The sequence below is a fragment of the Vulpes vulpes genome, chromosome 5 (assembly GCF_048418805.1).
Source record: "Vulpes vulpes isolate BD-2025 chromosome 5, VulVul3, whole genome shotgun sequence".
Classification (NCBI taxonomy): domain Eukaryota; kingdom Metazoa; phylum Chordata; class Mammalia; order Carnivora; family Canidae; genus Vulpes; species Vulpes vulpes.
The window spans coordinates 32,847,455-32,868,121 of NC_132784.1; the positions used below are offsets into that span (position 1 = coordinate 32,847,455).

The window sequence follows — 20,667 nt, forward strand, 5'->3', positions numbered from 1 at the left end:
AAAAGCTACCAAAAGGGGAGCTGCCTCTGCAAAAAAAAAAAAAAAAAGAAAAAAAAAAAGAAAAGAAAAGAAAAGAAAGAAGAAGGAATGAAGAGGAAAAAGAAAAAAGAAAAAGTGTTGCTGGGCTCTCAACCAGTAACTGACAGGAGCAAGAGGGGGCACTGCACACCTTGGGATGGGCCAATCAAGAGATTGGGGCAGGCAGGTGTGGCACAGCATTGGTCTACAAAGGTAGAGCATTTGACTGGTAATCTGTTGAGCCCCTGAAAGGAACTTTTTTAAGAGAAAAGTGTGTCTTCTCTCCGCTCCCCATACACGTCCTGGGTAGTGCTAAGAGTTGGGCAGGGGATACCTACTTATCTTAGGCAACTTCCAAGGGAAGTTCATAAGCCACACTCCCTTTGCTACTCTTCTTCCCCCACTTGTCCTCCCCTTAGTTCCCACTCATACCCACTGCATCTTTTCTTTTCTTTTCGTTTTTAAAAGATTTTATTTATTTATTCATGAGAGACACAGAGAGAGAGGCAGAGACACAGGCAGAGGGAGAAGCAGGCTCCATGCAGGGAGCCTGATGTGGAACTCGATCCGGGGTCTCCAGGATCACACCCCAGGCTCAAAGGCAGATGCTCAACCGCTGAGCCACCCAGGCGATCCCCCACTGCATCTTTTTCATAGAAAATCCTCATCTGAGCACTGGGTGTTATTCTGTATGTTGGCAAATTGAACACCAATAAAAAATAAATTTATTATTAAAAAAAAAAAGAAAGAAAATCCTCATCCACTTCTTTTCTTCCACAATAGAAATAGAACAATAGAACAGTCTGACAATAGAAATGAACACTCCCTCAAAACCAGAGACCACATCTATTAGGCACAGTTTTCAATTTGCTTGATGAAAGGGAGGGTAGGGTTTCCAAACATTGTATGGAGGTAAGGGGAAATATTTGTATTTTGGGGAGTTGGGGGGAGAGGAAATGAAGCCCTCTACCTGGATTGGGTTAATCCATCAAAGCAATCATTAAATTTTCATGTTAAAACAAAGTTCATACCTTCCTATACTTGGGGCTTCATTAAAATGCAAATAAACAAAGATGTTGTTGTTAATTATTTGACCTAAGTAAAGATTAATTTCCAACCCCTTCCTGAGAGTGACTTTTGATAAATGAGAGCCAGGGGAAATTGGGTATTTCAAAGAAATGTGGAAAGGGCACAGCCGGAAATATGTGACCAGGCAAAGAATGAGGAAGCTGTGATGGTTGTGCTGCAGCCTTCCTTATGTTATATTTACTTCCTAAACCACAAACTTAAAATACTCATATAATTCTACTTTCCAGAAAAATGTCATGGTTTGTTCCTTCCAACTCTCCATTCATCCTGTTCTCTCTAACTACGGCTGTGTTCCTCACAGTCACACCCACGTGGTCTAGACTATATCCTTTTTTGTACCAAACTGAAACTCTCTAACCCTCTCAGTGAGCTGGGATACAATTCCCTCATTTCTCATTTGTTGTGGGGCCAAAATAGAGATTTTGAACCCTAATAATTTTATGCATACCTCAGCGAGCATCCAGTGAATTTTGCATCCTCACAACTGCTCTTTCCAGGATTGATGAGAGCAAGCCTTCAATGTTCAGTGCAAAGACACCTAGGGGATTCCAGGCTAACTTCAGACCAGGCAAGTCCAGAAAGTTGGCATTTTGAAAGGATTCCAAGTCACTGGAGGGACGAAGAAAGCACGAGAGAAATGAATTTGAAAACAAATGGAAAGCAATTTGGCAGCAAGAGTAGAAAAACTAAAACGTTGCCCCCAAATGGCTGTCAGTCAACAGGAAATGGCACTAGCATCAGAGCAATGGGGCTATCGCTAGATCCACGGACCCTCCACAAAAGGAGTGGAAAGCTTGAGCTATTTTAAGGTATGCTGACTTTACTACTAGTAATTATCAACTTTCATTTTGATCACCTTCAAAGTTAGAGTGGGGGGAAGCTAGGGTCATGTCTTTATTAACTCTATCTACCCCCCTCAATCCCTTTCCTCCGATCTTCAAGAAATTTGTGTTATATAATAAGGTACCCCAGAGCTGCTGGGATGTGTCCTAAAGCTCTGAGATGGAGCTACTTTTCTGGAAGTTGATGTGTTGACCTGCTGACCACAATAAACCAAGGTCTGCAAAAGATCCACCCCAGGACACACACAGACAGAGGGTAAAGACATCACTGGAGACAGCTTAGGATTTACCAAACTATGTACAACTTTGTTTTAAATTTCCTATACAAGCTTGGCAATATTTAATGAAAATTACAGTAACATTACCAGTGTCAAGTTCAAGATGAGTGCTTGACCCTAAACCCCACACTCTATAATGGACTTACTGCAAATAAGACATTCAGGGTTTTCTCTTAAATTCCTACCGAAGTTTTCTGTTTTTGTTTTAATCACTGCTGAATCTACAGCGAGTTACACAAACTTCTTAATTGAAAAATGTCTGTGACAGACAGACTGAATGAACCACTTTCCAAGTACATGAATTTTAAAATGTAGATGATCATGCTATATCCTTAATTTTGGTTGCCAATGCAAATGAGTCAGAGGATTTGCTTCAGACACTGAGTTAATTGTGTAACTCTACAGTGAAAAACCCCATTGGAGAGTACTTGCTGACCTCACAGTTGAAAAAAAACATTTAAAAGATGTGGAAACCAGATGTTTCAGTCACATTTCAGCCTCTGCTTGGAGAGCTTATACTGAGCAGCCTCTAACAGGCTATTGCTTCTCTACAACTAAGATATGATCATCTTTATTTCCTTATTTGTCTTGCTGTGGGAAGAGGCACACGGATGGGGATTCAACAACGGGATTTTTCATAACTCTATATGGCTTGGTAAGAAACTTCATTCATGAGCTTCTTATTGGGGGCGTTACTTCTTTGAATTAGTGGAGAAGTGAGTTGAAGGAGAAAAGTAAAGTTTTCTGTTCTGTTCAAGGCTGCTGTTTTAAAACAAAATGCTGAGGAAAAACAGCTATTGGAATGCACGTGCCTTTAAAAAAATGACTGTTCTTGCTTTCTAAAGTTAAAAAATAGTTTTTTATAAAGTGAACTATTCAGTAGAAGTTAATATTTTTTTGAAGTTAATATTTATATTCCATATGAAAAAAATATTTTTTCAAAGCAGATGTGATAGTATATAGTATGGAAAGTTGAGCAAAATAATAACACCATATTTTGTATTTACTTCAATGCATTTGCATTCAGCTTTCATAGCAGGTAACCATACCAGAAACATCACAGGTAAGTTGGGATATACAATGATTTTATAATCATGTGCCTGTGTTCTCTGACCTGTAATGGATATCTTGCTTTTTCCAAACATCTTTGGACTAGTTTGATGCAAAGCCACCTTGTAATACAGAACAAATGAAGAAAAGCTTGTATTTCTGAATGGAGTCTCACCACTTTGATTCCTCTTGCTTGAGCTATCCATATAAATACTTTTCTACCCCTTTTGTTAGACAAGGAAAGTTTCTTGTTTTGTTTTGTTAAATGTAAGGAATGACAAGCGCCTGTGAATATAAACAATAGACCAAAAAAGGCTAAATAGGGAAAACTCAAAATACCCTGTATGGCACTCTAAACTATGCTTTCTCAGGCCACAAATTAATATTGCTTTATGTTCATTACTGTGTTTGATTGTGAAAAAAATTTTAATCACTCAGGAAGAAAATCGACAAATTCTTGTATAAAATAAAGAAATACAGAGAAACCAAAATTAACCTAGATCTTGGTTTTATGCTTGCCAGGAGGCACATGGCTGTGGAATATTTTCCCTTTCAGCATGTGTCTCTCTGGAAATAACTGCAGCCATGCGGATTTCATTAAAAAGCTCGATTTGCAATGCACAGCCTTGCCCCCTTCAGCTTGAGCCAGTGAACTAGTTTCATGCTGAACAGTGCGATCCGTTTGGCCAAGATGGGGTCTGGGACTTTCTCGAGGAGTGAACAAGTCTCTTTGTTTATTTCCCTTGCACATCCCCAAACCTAAGAAATATACACATTTGTTACAAGTGGAAAAAACTGTCATAAAGCTGGTAAGATTTAAATCCATATGCACAAACCTTGAAACGCTGTCAAAATCTCTAATGATCAAGCAATTTGGAGCTGTTGTTTTTTTTAAGTGATGCTGTATATTACAAAAATGTGAACATGGACAATAGAAGTTCTGTCCTAGACGTAGAGGGGAGCGCACCCAAATGTTAATAGTATGCTGCAAATCTGAGGCTCAGGGTAATTGCAAATTGCTTCAATCTGGGACAAATTATTGACCAGTCAGCCTAACACAAATTGTTTACAGTTGGTTAGGTCAATATGGTATTAAGAACTATTTAGAGAAGGAAGAGAGTTGGGTAGGAAGGTAGGAATCTGCTAGTAACTATCACAAAACAAAGCACTTTAAGCTTTTGGTCTCAGTTCTATACTAGTAAAATGAGAAAGTCAAAGCAGGGGACCGCTAAGGTTCATTTTTAACTCTGGCATCTTCCAGTTCCTTAAATAGCAATTATGATTCCTTAAACAGTAAATTTTTTAATGATAAGGACAAGACACTTCAACTAATTTACATAGATTATGAAAATAAAAATTGCTCAGGTAAGCAATTCTTTTCAGCCATTGTATTGAATCTTAAAAAAGAAGAACAAGTAACATTATCTTGAGCTCCTACTAGGATCCAGAAGTTATGCTTGCAGGTTTTAATGATTTACATATTCCAAAGCTATCATTATTCCCATTTGATAGATGAGGACACCAAGGTGTAGGCAGTCGTTTGTACAAGGTCACAGAACCAGGAGGAGAAACTAGAGCCAACGTGCTCCTGTCGTCCCATGCTAATAGGAGAACAAGGGTTGGTTAAAGACTCAGTTTGAATGAATGACTGTGGGCTATAAAAATGAATAAATTATTCCTTCTGAAAGGTAAAACTTTTAAAATTATGACTCATTGTACAAAGGACCAGCTTAGTAGTTTAAAATTCTGAATTGAGGAATACTTTCAAATACATGTGTGCTTAAAATTGTCAAACACATACGAGATTTCAACTGTTCAAAGGCAAAATAATAGGAAGTTTGTTGCTCTTTCAGGAAAAATATAGAATACTATTTAATGAATTTAAAACGCTATCATAAAATGCTAAAATGAATGAATTAATAAATAAATAACATGCTAAAATGCTACATTTCCACCATTTAAATTACTATCTTACTATTAGATGAGTTCTAGGACTCGAAATTTAAGAAAAATCACCTGGACAAAAGCTTAAAATTGTTTTTCAAAAACCTCTCTGTTAATTAATTTCTCCCTATGAACGTCACATTTTGATTAGGGAGTAAAACACAAGGAAATCTTAGTTTGAGAAACATGTGTAAAAAAAAATAAAAATAAAAATAAAAATAAAAGAAGCATGTGTAGACATTAATTCCTACTGGTAAAGACCGGATAGCCTATATTCTCAGGGAACATACACAATTTTAACATTTTTTATCATCTCTGATATGATACAGGAGAAAGCTCAACACATCCCCTTTTTCTACCAAAAGTCTTAGTACTCTTATACTTCAAAATAAAGGCACTTCCATTGCCCGCCCACTCGTGTCCGGGTCACCTGAGACCAGGACTCGATCCACAGTACTTGGCAAACCGCATGGCATATTTTCAAAATAACCAGATTGGAAACCAGCCACAGTTTGGTGAAGGAGGCTTCACCACACAAGGGGCTCTAGGGCAGGAGGCGACCTTCGGAGGACGGGGAGCTTTGATGTTCCTCGCGTCCCCTGGGCTTGAGCATCCGATTGACCATGGTCTTCGGTGCATAAGTGTCGGGACTTTACTGTGAAATGTGGGGACACCTCGCAGGCCGCAGGGGCAGGACAAGGGGGCAGCAGCACTTCCGTGAACGGCCGGGTGTTGGCCTCGCCCTGGGGACCCGTGTCTTGCTGCAGGCCCAGGGACCTGTGTCTTCCTCAGGAGTGACCTTATGGGTGGTGGGCTGTCCGGGTTACAGCACCAAGATTTCATCACAATCTGGTCGTCTACACGGAACCATGGGTCACAGCACCAAGATTTCATCACAATCTGGTCGTCTACACGGAACCATTAGAGCTGGTGTTATGATTATTGTCCTGGAAAACGCCTCACGTTGTTTCTATGGCAAAGTGCACTCCAAACTCAAAACAATTTAAACAGCGATGTCCTGGAAGACAATCCATTCTGACTTACACCCTAAAATATGTTGGGAACAGCACGTAAACTAAAAAAAAGACAAACCAGATAAAGAATTTGGCAACTGGTAGTTCGCCGTGCCCAACTTTTTCTTTGCTGTGTTTGAATCTATATTTTTTTTCCTTGACACTGTCCTTATTTGCTTGGGATTCCTTTACACCTTCCCGTAGTTTTTGATTTGTTTACTAAATTCTCAGTTATGTCGCATTAGTCACTTCCCTCAAACGGATATTTTGGGTTATTTTCTTCCACCTTTGTGAGCCTACAGAGAGGATCAATTTCCATTGGTTTCTCTTGCCCTCCCCCCCACCCCCCCACCCCCCCCACCCCCCCTACTGTTTACCCTTCCAAGTTCTCAACTGACCAAAAAGAAAGCCAAAAAAGTCAAAACTTTGTCACCTTTCAATAGTGCAGAAACACAGTGTTGGTTTGCAGCTTTCTTTCAGGGCATCATCAGTTCAGGAACATAAGTTAGCTTCCAGTTTCCTCTATGTCTTCAAATTTCTCTAAAATTCCCCTCATTCATATTTTCCCCAAAAAAGCTTTCTAACCATGAAACGTACCGAGGCCACTGGCCCAGGAAACTCCTTGGCAGGAACCAGGGCTGCGGAGGCTCCTGGGGAGGCCACAAGGCCCTTCGCTCTGCCAGGATGGATCCTACCTAGTGTGTTCACGGCCTTTTGTGAATTTGCAGAACAGGCAGCTGGCGTGTACCACCGGGAAGCACGGTCCGGCCGCTACAGGCTCACGTACGACGAGGCCAAGGCCGTGTGCGAGTTTGAGGGCGGCCGGCTCGCCACCTACAAGCAGCTGGAGGCGGCCCGCAAAATAGGTAACGCGTGTGACCTACGGATTTTCTCCTTTTTCACCTCTGGGGAGGGTGGGATCGCACCTTCCTGTGGCCCCTTCACAGGGTCTCTCTCCGGGGCTTCCAGAAGTTCTCGAAGCCCCCCGTGAGCTCTCTGCTCTCTGGCTCGGCCCACCTGCTCTGCCCAGAACCAGGGGGAGTTCTTAGTGCTCACCACTTATTCAGGGTCACAAAACATTGTGACCTAATAGAATTAGAAGTCAGAGGAGAACAAAGGCTCATTATCCCAACATCACTCCAATTCCTTCCTGATTTTAATGCCACTTCTATTCATTTGTATCACTGTTTTATCTTAACACCCGAGCCTGGGTTTCCTTAGATGTGAAATGTTATACCGTGATGAGTTTTTCAAAGAAATTTCTACCAGATGCTTGGTAGAAGAAATACTGAATTTGGTGACTTCTTTTTTTCAAAAACAATTTTTTTTAAGATTTATGTCTTTTGAGAGGGGGGGGTGGGAGAGAGAGAGAGAGTGCTCATGTTGGGTGGGGGGTACAGGGAGTTGGAGGGGCAGCGGGAGAGGGACAGTCGCAAGCAGACTCTGCACTGAGCGAGGAGCCCCAGGCCGGCCTCCATCTCCCAACGCTGAAATCACTGCTCTGAGATCACGACCCCAGCTGACACCAAAAGTCAGATGCTTAACCGACTGTGCCACCCGGGTGCCCCTTTTCTCCGATTTCTGTAGGGTAAGTGGGAGAATGCAGTTGTACTTGAGGATCAAAAGAAAGATAAGCAGGTTGTAAGACGGCAGGAAAGAGAAACTGAGAGGATGATGACCAGAGACCTGGTGCAAAGGCAGTGATTAACTAGTGCTAGTTCCTTCTTTTTAGGGGAAAAAAAAAATGCACCTTGATCATCTCTCCTGGTGGTTTTACATGGATTTACAGGAGAATCCAAAAGGCCACCCCCATTCAGAACTCTCTTCTCCACTGAAGAAACCCCTTTGCTGATAAAAAACAAAAACAAGAAAACACCTGGCAAAGCTTATGCTGATATTACATGTATTTCTCAGGACAAAAATAAAACTGTTCTCTAAAAATCTGCAAAGTCCAGCCAGCACATTGCTCAGTCTAGACCCACAGAGCGGTCGGGGATGCGGTAACTGGCACGATAGACACAAAGGCCGAGGCCATTGCTGGCTTCCCGGACCTTTAGTAGAACCGCTCCTGGATGGCAGCGGCCAATATTTAAACAGCTCTGAAGCTGGGCAGGGAAAACAGGGCTGACGCTTTGTTCAGAATTAATGAGCACGTTTATCCCTATTCAAATTTTTAAATATATTAGCAAATCTTAATTGATCCTGGAATAGAAATTAATTAAATTATCATTTGAAAAAAAATTATTTTCCAGGACTGATGGTAATTTCAAAAATTATTTCATGGCACTAGATAGGTCATTTAGGAAACAGAGCCAGCTCTGAACTTGCATTGTTTTCGCATCCATGGGATTATGATTTCCAGTCCATCTGCCTCTTTTTTTTTTTTCAAGTAAGACATCATTTTCTAGTAAAAGTCAGATGTTATATTTTATATGTATTCAAATTTTATTTTATTTTTTTTAAGAAAGCCATTTTTCAAAATAATAAAAATTAAAGAAAGAAAACCATTTTTCTCCTTTTACCTATCTGGCTTTGGGCAGTTGAGAAGGGGCCACTTTTGTTAAGATGACCTTCACTCAGCTGAGGGGTTTACTGGTTAGTCCATAATCCTTTCCTTCTCTTGCAGGATTTCACGTCTGCGCTGCTGGGTGGATGGCCAAGGGCAGAGTTGGATACCCCATTGTGAAACCAGGGCCCAACTGTGGATTTGGAAAAACTGGTATTATCGATTATGGAGTCCGTCTTAATAGGAGTGAAAGATGGGATGCCTATTGCTACAACCCACATGGTTTGTTAAAAATTATAATTTTATACTTTGCTAAAACTGTTACATGTTACTAAGAGGTTATTAAAAACAAATGGCTCCTTCTCCCAGAGATAAATCAACTTGGTGATGATGACTATTAATAACAACAACCATTTACAGAGTGATTATGCTGGGCCAGACACTGTCTCATGCTCCTCATCTACACCATCAGCGTTCGTGATGACTCTGCAAGGAGCTATCGTTCTACCAATTTTATTTTATTTTTAAAGATTTTATTTATTTATTCATGAGAGACACAGAGAGACACAGACACAGAGAGACACAGAGAGAGAGGCAGAGACACAGGCAGGGGGAGAAGCAGGCTCCCTTCTCCCAAGACACAGGACTCGATGTGGGACTGGATCCGGGACTCCAGGATCACATCCTGGGCAGAAGGTAGATGCTTAGCTGATGAGCCACCCAGGTGTCCCTGTTATACCCATTTTAGAAATCAGGAAATTGGATAATTAAATAACTTACCCCAAATCAGATATCCAATAATTAGCAGGCAGGGCAGGATCCCAGATTCAGGTCTTTTTTCTATTCCTAACCACAAAGGAAAAAAAATAAAAAGCAGGTTATAAACTTGTCATGGTTACTTAGCCCAAACAACAAAGTGATACTACCAAATGTTAACTGTTCAAAATTACCCCTTTGATAGAACGGAGGAAAAAAGAGACCAAGTAAACTTTTCCCCTAATTTCTTTTTGTGTATAAATTCTTTAACTTCCAAACTAAGCAACCCTCACTCTGTGGTTTGTTTTCACAATTATATACTGGATATACTAGTTTTATTATATAGTATATTTTTATTTATATTTTCCCATGGTTGATTGTAGCTAGGAAAATTTTTAAAAGAAAATTAGGGATGCCTGGGTGGCTCAAGGGTTGAGTGTCTGCCCAGCCCAAGGCGTAACCCCAGGATCTGGGACGAGTCCCACATCGGGCTCCCTGCATGGAGCCTGCTTCTCCCTCTGCCTGTATCTCTCATGAATAAATAAATAAAATCTTAAAAAAAAAAAGAAAGAAAGAAAATTGATTCAACATAATTACTATAAAGAGCTATTCTTTGTTCATGTTCTTGGAGAAAAAATAGATTGTTCTTTTTTGGTGCATTTCCCCCAGGAGGATACTACAGAGAATTACAATATGTTACCAAGTCTTCCTCACATTTATGATCCCAAGCATCCTCAGGTGTTGTCCTGTGTCAATCTACCTTATAAGAAAGTCGCTATAGTGAAGTTACAGTGAGTTATAGTGAAGGTCTAGCATATTACTGTAGAATTTATTATTTAATGATATTAACCATTGGAGAGCCATTTCTCATGCTTATAGCTAATCTTTATCTCAAAATAATGTGTATTCTAAGTAGAAAAGAAATTAACCTAGAGCCATCATCTATGCCCACTTAAGACAAAATATGAATAAATATGTATAGTGCATTTATGCAGGGCTATAATTTTCAAATCACCTTGACATATGTTAAACCTATGTTATATTTAGTTCTCTATTTATTGTTAATAGTTCCCATATCTTCTCGTCCTCCCTCTTCCTTTTTCTTCAGTATATTTATACAAGCAGGCTTCTTTTTACTCTCAATAGTCACTTTTATTTCCAAGTATATTCTCTGATTCTTCCTTTGCTTGATAAACTTTAGGATCTCTGAGCATCTATTCAGTCATTTCCACAGGTCAAGATCTAGGGGAGATGAAGAAGTGCTAGTGGAAAGTTCCTTACAGTATTTCCTTGCCCTTTTATAAGAGCGCCACCTTAACTGACACATTTTTATAAATTGCTTTTGCTTCTCAGACAAGCTGAATCTTTTTCTACTCTGGGAATATTTGTACCGAATCCTGTGAGACTTGTTCTTACTCATTTCTCAGCTTACTTTTGGATTCAGTGACATGCTGATTTTTTAGGATGTGGTGAGCCTGAGCTAGCCCTGGGAGAGAAACAGTTCAATGAAAAATAATTGGAATGAAAAAATCATAATGATATCATAAAAAGAAACCAATGATTATAATTAATCAATAAAACATAGAGCTGGATAGCTAAATAGACAACCAAATAGCTCAATATTTGTTTGAATTGTTTCCTTATCTTATGGGATAGACAGCGGAGATAGGATGGTATGGGACAGAGCAAATCACTGCAAAAACTGGCACTGTACATGCTTATGTACACATATAATCTAAGTATTATATAATATTCAAGAATACAATAAGAACAGCTTACATTTTACCTAACACCCTTAAGTTATCTTTGATGTTGCTATCCTTTAATAGCCCTGTGAAGTAGGTTATAGGAGAGGCATGATCATATTTACTTTACCAATGAAAAACTTGAAGTATAGAATAGTCACAGAGCTCAGACTAGATCCCTGACCTTCCTTAGTCAGTCCTCTATCTTTCTAAGATCCTGTTCGGCCCTTGGGGAGATCAGCTTCCTTAACTTCTATGGCATTAAGAATTCTAACACAATTTTTTTAATAGCTATTTGAAAGGATAATACTCTTGGAAAAAGCCTCTGACTGATATAATGATAAATGTCTTCAAATGCTACCACAGTCCCCATCACCACCAACATTCACATTATTTTTGAGTTTCCAGATTGATCTTTTTTTCAAGACATTAGACACTTACTTGATCTGAAATTGAAATTAACCAGGGCTTCTCCATACATTTCCCACCAGGTCACACTATATAATCACAGGTTCTGGCAGAGGTTGTTTGATTGTTTGTTCTCATACCAAGTTACAAGGCAGGACAGATATCTATAAAATGATAAATGACTTTAAAAAACCAAACATGAAAAAGAAAAATATATAAAAATAAAAAACCAAACATGAATATCTTCATCAAATCCTCAAATATTAGGATTAAGGTGATAATTTAAAACCAGTGAAAGGCATATAGAATGGTTATAAATTATTCCTTTAACTAGATTAGAATAACCTTCAAGGTCCCTTGTGATCCTGAAATTCTATAAGGATTTTCCAAACAGAATTTTTCTGACTCATTATGCTACGTGTCCAAGTCTTTGAAGATACAGTGTTGACAAAACAACACAAAGGACAAAATCCCAGCCATCTTGATTGGGCTGTTGGTAACATGGGTATACACAGTCATCAAAATACATGAGCATGTACACATGAGACATGCATTTTTTTAAATTTTTTTTAATTTTTAAGTAATCTCTACACCCAGTGTGGGGCTTGAACCCACAACCCTGAGATCACTGAGCCCTGAGATTTGTGCATTCTAAGCTAAGAAGATAAAAAGCAAAAAAAGTAAATAGGAGCCCAATTAAATTGCTATTTTTTTCTTGCTATTTTATCTTTTAATTCAGTCTATATTAATTTGAAAGAATTTAGTGATGAATAATGAAAACATTCATTCTTTAGCTGTAAGAATACATATTTAACATATCATTAGAAGTAATAAATAGGAGCTAAGACGTGCATACAGCTTAAAACAGAGGTTATATTTCTTCTAATGCTTTCTTTCTTTTCTTTTCTTTTTTTTTTTCTTTGTATCCATTTCAGCAAAGGAGTGTGGTGGAGTCTTTACAGATCCAAAGCGAATTTTTAAATCTCCAGGCTTCCCAAATGAGTATGATGATAACCAGATCTGCTACTGGCACATTAGAGTCAAGTATGGTCAGCGTGTTCACCTGAGCTTCCTGGACTTTGACCTTGAGGATGACCCAGCCTGCTTGGCTGACTATGTTGAAATATATGACAGTTACGATGACGTCCATGGTTTTGTGGGAAGGTATATGTGTTTCCCATATAAAGGAGTTAAAAATACCTCCAACGTTTTGTTTGATATTTAATTTTCTTTAAGGTCCCCACAGTTATTAATTATCTAGTATTTCTACTTCCCTGCAACACCATATCCCTTTTAGCAAAGATTTTTCTTCATAGGTGACGCCAGTCAGCTGCTGCATGTTCTTATAACTAAAACAGTGACAGCTGACTTTTGATTACTGTTAAGTTGTAAGAATCAAATAGTCTATTTAAAAGGACCTCCGGACGTCTCAGTCAGAAAAGCATGCAACTCTTGATCTCAGGGTCTTGAGTTGAAGCCCCATGTGGGCTCTAGAGATTACTTAAAACTTTCAAAAAAAAATTAAAAAATTAAAAGACCTCAGAATTCAACTAACAAAAGGAGGACGAAGACATGTGAATTGAGAAGTTTTTTTTTTTTTTTTTTTTTTTTTTTTATGATAGTCATACAGAGAGAAAGAGAGAGGCAGAGACACAGGCAGAGGGAGAAGCAGGCTCCATGCACCGGGAGCCTGATGTGGGATTCGATCCCAGGTCTCCAGGATCGCGCCCTGGGCCAAAGGCAGGCGCCAAACCGCTGCGCCACCCAGGGATCCCAGGAGGACGAAGACATGTGAATTGAGAAGTTTGTTGGGGTTTTTAAGTATTGTAATTACTATCAACCTCCTAAAAATAATTATAAATTCAGTAACGATTGCCTTTCTTCTGTGTACAAAGCATTGTGTTAAAGCATTATAAATGTAAGAATTTTTTTTAAATTTTTTTTTAATTTTTATTTATTTATGATAGTCACAGAGAGAGAAAGAGAGAGGCAGAGACATAGGCAGAGGGAGAAGCAGGCTCCATGCACCGGGAGCCCAATGTGGGATTCGATCCCAGGTCTCCAGGATCGCGCCCTGGGCCAAAGGCAGGCGCCAAACCGCTGCGCCACCCAAGGATCCCTAAATGTAAGAATTAAGCAAAGTATAGCCCCTTCTCACAAAATTTACCGAAACCTGTACAATGGACATTGTCTTTAAAATAGCTTTTTTTTTTTTTTTTTTTTTTAAGATTTTATTTATTTGTTTGAAAGGGAGAGAGAGAGCAAGACATGGTGAGGGAGAGAAGGAGGGAGACGCAGGCTCCCCACTGAGCAGCAAGCCCAATGTGGAGCTCAATCCCAGGACCTGAGATCATGACCTGAGCCCAAGGCAGAGGCTTAACTGACTGAGCCAACCAGGCACCCCTAAAATAGCTTTCTTTGCCACAAAAACAAGTGCTCCTTTCCTCAATACTTCGACCTTGGTTTTTCAACACGCTAGGACAGTTCTGTGTTGCCATCCCAGATCTTCAGTGTAGTTTAAACTTTGTCTCACAAAATATTACAAACCAGAGCATATAGTTATGTATTTTATTTATTTAGCCCCCTACCAAATAACGCATATCTGAGACTATCCATTATTAATAGACTATCAGTTATCAATTTTCTATTATCCATAACAATAATTAAATGAAAGAAAATAGTAGTGAGGACACTTAAAAATGATACACTCAGTAGTTTGCTGTGACTTTGAAACGTGTAACTTAAAAAAAAAGAAATGTGTAACTTAACTACAAAGAGAAACGAAGGCACTTCTTGCATAAATGAACAATGATTTTTGGAGGGAAATTCTTTGTTTTGTTTTATCTTGCTGCTATGGGAAAAAATACAAATAGTTTTAAAACATAGTTCGAAGAAGAGATGAAACAGGGTTGGAGAAATTAAGAGCAAAGTATTTATTGAAAGAATGGACATCCTACCTTGAGAATCAAGGTGACATTTTCATTCTAAACCTAGTTTCAGAAATCAGTTATAGCCCTAGATAAAAGCATATACTGTTTTTTTTAAAGGTTTTCAATAGACTGATTTGTTATTTATCGGATTTATATTATGTGATAAATTCGTCCCTTTTGTGTAATGTACAGGGAGTTCCTTTCAAGTCATGATTCAGATAAAAATCAATCCCTCTTGTGAAGTCCAATAAAATTTTCCACATTTAGATCAGTCTACTCTAGAATTCAGATTATTAATACCATCAGCCATCCACCTAGTCCTCTTTAACCATGAAGAAAACTTTATGGGATAATCAGAATCAAATTTAAAATTTTTCCAAACAGATTAAAATTGTCTACTACACAAATAGTTTTGCAAGTACACAGGGTAGAAATGCCACATATTCTTTTTTAAGAATCTCATTTATACTGAGGTTATTTCAAACAATCAACTTTGTTTTAATCCCTCTTTTCCCCTTACAAATTCAAGTTTAAAAAAAAAAAACCCAAACAATAGAAAGTTATAAAATAATAGAAAAAGGAGCCATTGCTTAGGAAAATAAAGCACTTTAAATACAGGTCAGAGCCATGTCCAGCAGCTGTGTAATATTCTTTTGTGTGACTTCTCTTTTTAAAAAATTTCCTTTCAGGTACTGTGGAGATGAGCTTCCAGAAGACATCATTAGTACAGGTAATGGCTCTAAATTGAGGTGTAGGACTGGGATTTGTTTTTCCAGTGTCACTGAAGTGAAGAACTCAGTAGTTATTACTATTTCCTTTATTAAAGTTGAGAGAACCATTGGGACAGAGGTAGCTCACCAGCTTGTAAAATGCAGTGTTTCCACTTAAAGACTAACGTCAACTCCTTACACTAAAAATGTGTAAACTCGTCAGGTGTAGGAACACAGTCTGAGATGGTCTGGAATCTGCAAACCCTCAACACTGCTGTCGGTTATGACATCCGTAAAACGTGGTTATAAAAGACCAAATGTTTCATCAGTAAAGGCTTGAAAAGTATTTTCAAAAGTATCAAAATTTTAAAAAATACCTCTGTCACTGAAAAAATTTTACATCACACTTAGTGCATTTGTATCTTAGTACAGCACTCCCCAGAGGCTGTGAAGAACACAGCTCCAGGACACATTTTGAATAGGTGTTGCATGAGAAAAGAACTCTAAGGTCAAGTGAATTTGGGAAAAGTGGGTTTGAACAATGTTAAACTGGTCTCTTTATTGGAAGATGTCAGTGAGCTTTAAATATGCTAATTATGCATAGTAAACCTCAAAAGGCCAGTTATGGTTGGCAATGAGCTCCAGAACTTTTTAACTCCTGTGAATTTTGTGATTTGGTCCTTTTTTTTTTTAAGATATTATTTATTTATTCATGAGAGACTTGGAGAGAGGCAGAGACCCAGCCAGAGGGAGAAGCAGGCTCCCTGCAGGGAGCCCAATGTGGGACTCGATCCAGGGACCCCGGGGTCACGCCCTGAGCCAAAGGCAGAAGCCCACCCACTGAGCTCCCCAGGGGACCCATTGTGACTTGGTTCTATGCAATGTGCCTGGAGCAATGAGCTGGTAGTCAAATATATTTATTTCAATAAGCAATACTACTGCCATTGGCCTATATGGATATTTTCTAGCTAAGAATCTTCACTTTCTTGGGTGTTCTTGTTTTTTTTTTTTTTCTTTTTATTTCCACCCCCAGCACTAGTAGTTGCCATTCTTACTTGCTCTTTTTCCTCCAAGTCAAAAAAAAAATGATCATAATGTTTTTGCAACTAAAAACAACAAAATACACTGCAATGCAATTTCTAAGTAGTCCTTAAGCTCAAATACCACTAGCTAAATTACTCCCACACCCTAGCCCTGAGGTGCACGGAGTTCTCATGAAATTCTCATTTATGCGTCATTATTACAAGAGATGGAACTTCTTATTCAGTCCTTGAATGATTAATGCTAAAAAAGCTATTCATTCTCTATTAGCATCTTCCCAGTAAGGGCAGCCTATTAAATTGTTTATCTCCTTCTTTTCTTGAGAGTATATTTTATGTTAACAGAAAGTTACAGGAAGATAGGACCTGTAGGAGGTAGTTCAGGGGGTGAGAATTCTATTTTTTAAAAAAAGAAAAAGAAACAGGGAGAATCAAAGCCTGAAACTTGACATTTTTCTTGTTTTGTCTAAAATAGAAAAAAACTTACTGCAAGCGTTATCAAATCAGTGTTTTTCTAACACAACTGCAAGGAATTGAAGAAAAAAAAAAAACCCCACACAATTTATTATTCAGAGAGATAAATCAACACACAGAACAGGACACAGTTAAAATAGCCAAAGATTCAGCAAAACAGGAAGAGGAGGGAATTGATACCAAGTAATAGAAAAAGTTTTAAAATATATTTGAAGCATAATCCAGTCAAGGATATACTGTTAACATTTTGATCTAGTTTTCTTTTTAAATATGTGCTTATTCACTCCAGGAGATTTATATTAAAAAACAAAATCAGAAAATGAATGAACTAAAAACTACCCATAAACTACACCACTTTAATAAAAGGTATATAAAGTAAGAATATGCCCACTCTCATCTCTCTGCACCCAAGAAGGGCAGTGAGTGACTGCATAGTGGCCATTGCCAGGTGTTTTCCTATATAAACAGTATTTACACAGATATCATGGACATATTTCCAAGTCAGCATACAGGATGTAGATCATCAAATTCATTTTAATGATTGCGTACAGGTTGCCGTACGGATGTACCAATATTTAAAGTCCTAAAGATGGTTTTTCTGATTTCCCTTTTTTGGGCCATTTCATCGGATATTTTTAAACCTCGACTTTGCAGTGCTCCTTTTTTATTTTTTATTTTTTTTAAGAGTAGATTCCTAGAAGTGAAATTCTGGAAGCACAAGTGATTTCATTTTAAGCGTCAGTAGATGCTGCCAAATTGGCACTGGCCCTACAGTGCCACTTTGTATATATTGAGTAACCTATGAAATGTTGCTTTTTGTTTGTTTGTTTTTAATTTAGGCAACTCTTCCAAGTGTGAGGAAAGTGTAGTGGATAAGAGCACGTAGTGGACTGCACCAGGCTCAAATCTGGTTCCACCATGTTAGCTTTGCACCCTTGGGCTAGCTACTCAAACCGGGCTCTCTATGCCTCAATTTTACCTATAAAATAAATATTTTAATAATATCCACCTCATAGTGTTGTGGGGAATAAATGAGTTAATAGATGAAAGGCACTTAAAGCTGTGCTTGGCAAAAATGAGCATTCAATGTAGGTGGGTTTTTTTGGGTTATTTGGTTTTTGTTTTTTTTTTGTAATGAATTCTGGATCTGTGATGTGGATTAAGAAGACCTTTCCCTGGTGAAAAAGAAAAAATATTCTCATATTTTATTTTATATAATAACATTTTCCTTTTTATTTTTAAGCACAGCTTGGACTTTAATACAGGTAAAATGCATTTAAGCACTCTGTGTAAAGTAGGGATTTAGGGATGTGGCTTTGTTTCTTGCAACATAAAGCTTGTTACCCTAACATCATTTATAAATAATCCATCCATATCTCATTGGCTTAAACTGCCTGACATTCTCCTGTAATTCAGTGGCCGTTCCTTCTATAAGGAATAGCTTTTTTTTTTTTTAAGATTTTATTTATTTATTTATGAGAGACACAGAGAGAGAGGCAGAGACACAGGCAGAGGGAGAAGCAGGCTCCATGCAGGGAGCCCTACGCAGGACTCGATCCCGGGACCCCGGGGTCATGCCCTGAGCTGAAGGCAGATGCTCACCTGCTGAGCCACCCAGCTGTCCCTAAAGAATACTTTTTTTTTTCATTTTTTAAAAGAATATCTTTTAAAACAGAATACACAAAAGTTCCTGAAGGACAGATTGAAGGGCCAGGGAAGAGAATAGGACAGTCTCTCCCCCTGCTACACGCGGCAAAGGAAACACTGACTCTACAGCTTGAGAATCCAGCTCTGAATTCCGGGAGTCTGGTTCACGAATTTTTATATTCTCCTGTAAGAATGAGGAGTCTTTGAACTGCCAGCTAAATCAAAGCAGAGTAACATCTTTGTTTTTTTGCATTCTCCTCCCCAGGAAATGTCATGACCTTGAAGTTTCTAAGTGACGCTTCAGTGACAGCGGGAGGTTTCCAAATCAAGTATGTTGCAGTGGATCCTCTATCCAAATCCAGTCAAGGAAAAAACGCAAGCACTACTTCTACTGGAAATAAGAACTTTTTAGCTGGAAGATTTAGCCATTTATAAAACAAAAAAGGACACTCAGTGTTTATGTTTGCATCTTTTGGAAGCCCTTTGATCTCACTTTTATATTATTATTAATAACATTTATTTATTATTTTTCTAAATGTGAAAGGCAATATCTGATACTTTGGGGGAAATTGGAAAATACAGAAAGCTTTAAATGAGAAAACAAAATCTCTCATAATCCTACTGCATAAAAATAACAAGCATTAACATTTATATATCTGTTTCTTTTAGTTATTTTTTAATTTGTGGTATATGTATCTATACGTATTTGTATTTGAAATTTGGGGATCCTGGTCCATGAACAGTTTAATATCTTAGTATTTTTAACCTTGAACTTTATGGTTTGAGGATTTTCCCATATCATTGAGTATTCTGCAAAACAGTTTGAACAGCTGTAAAATATTCCATGGTATGATTGCTCCATACTTTATTGTAGGAATTTTATGTTGCTTTCATAAATATTGCTGCAATAAATATCCTTGAACATATGTATTTGTACAGCTCTCTAATTATTTGGGATAGGGTCCTTGAAGTAGAATTATTGGCTTAGATATTAGTTAAAATAGAATTTTCTTAGGGTCTCTGGCTGGCTCAATCAGTAGAGCATGCAATTTTTGATCTTAGAGTCATGAGTTTGAGCTCATTGAGGGGTGGAGTTTACTTTTAAAAAGTAATAAATGTACAGCTTTTAAAAAAATACAATTTCCTTTTTTTATGGGCAAAAGTGACTTATCATTATGGTTTGAATTTACAGTGAGATTGATGGTTGGTTTATTTATTTTTATTTCTTTTGTGAATTTTTTTTTCATGTCTTTCACCTATTTTTTACTTATACAATCTTTTATTAATTTAAAAGAAATCAGTATATATCAGATATATAATTTCATCTCTGTCATATATGTTGCAATTTCATTTTATGTGAAGTTTGATTTTTACAATTTTTTATTAAAGGTTAATTTTATTTACTGTCATACTTACTGATCTTGCTGGGGTCTCTTGTCTTTTTGTTTAGAGTGAATATTCTCATTACGGGTTGATATAGTCATTCATTAATATTTTATTCTTGTTGTTTTACGCCTTTGCTTTCATAGAAGGAAAAAGTCATAATTGTTACCCTTTATATGAGGGGGTAATGGTTACTATCCAATTAAATTCAACAAAAATGTATGTGCCTGGCACTGTTCTGGACACTTAGGAAACACTCAAGAACCAAGTGAACAAAAATCCCCAGGCTTGGGGAGCTTATATTCTGGTGGGAGGAGAGAGACAATAATCAAACATGATAAATTAGTAAACTACATATTAGAAATAGGTTAGAGGGAGTTCCTTACTAAATTACTAATGGAATGAGTATAGATTTAAAAAGAAAAAAAAAAAAAAAGGCTGAGAACTGTGGAAGAGCAAGATCAGCAGAGAAGACTTAGAAGGAGTCAAGGATGAATTAGAAGGAGTATCCGAGTATCCTCTGGGGTTCTAGACACCTAGTGGAAAACACATCAAGGAGGAGCATCTGTTTTGAATGCTGCCAGTAGATCTACCAAGATGAGAGCTAAGCATAACCATGGGGTTTATCAACATGAAGATTGTTGGTGACCTTGAGGAACAGTCTTGGGGGTGGAGGCAAAGGCCCCCCAGAGTGTCCTATAGAGTGAAGTAGAGGAGACCACTGGAGACCGTAAGTCTGGCTATCATGGAAATGCAGCTGTCAGGAAAACTGGGTTGAAAGAAGGCTCTCTTGATGGGAATGAACCTAGGAGAGATGGAGAAAGGAGAGATGCT

The 20,667-nt window shown here is 38.1% G+C and overlaps 1 protein-coding gene across 1 annotated transcript; it reads left to right on the forward strand.

The window, feature by feature from the left end:
- Positions 1 to 2,622: 2,622 nt before the first annotated feature.
- Positions 2,623 to 19,376, forward strand: TNFAIP6 (TNF alpha induced protein 6). Its single transcript, XM_026008024.2, has 6 exons — positions 2,623 to 2,882; positions 6,963 to 7,100; positions 8,861 to 9,022; positions 12,585 to 12,813; positions 15,269 to 15,309; positions 18,716 to 19,376. Exons 1-6 carry the CDS (start codon positions 2,789 to 2,791, stop codon positions 18,883 to 18,885), a joined length of 834 nt encoding a protein of 277 aa, XP_025863809.1. The 5' UTR covers positions 2,623 to 2,788; the 3' UTR covers positions 18,886 to 19,376.
- The last annotated feature ends 1,291 nt before the right edge of the window (positions 19,377 to 20,667 follow it).

Coding starts and splice junctions, on each gene's coding strand:
- TNFAIP6 (XM_026008024.2), top strand. CDS start 2,789: ATGATCATCTTTATTTCCTTATTTGTCTTGCTGTGGGAAGAGGCACAC. Junction 9,023..12,584: donor CTATTGCTACAACCCACATG/GTTTGTTAAAAA, acceptor TATCCATTTCAG/CAAAGGAGTGTGGTGGAGTC. Junction 12,814..15,268: donor GTCCATGGTTTTGTGGGAAG/GTATATGTGTTT, acceptor ATTTCCTTTCAG/GTACTGTGGAGATGAGCTTC.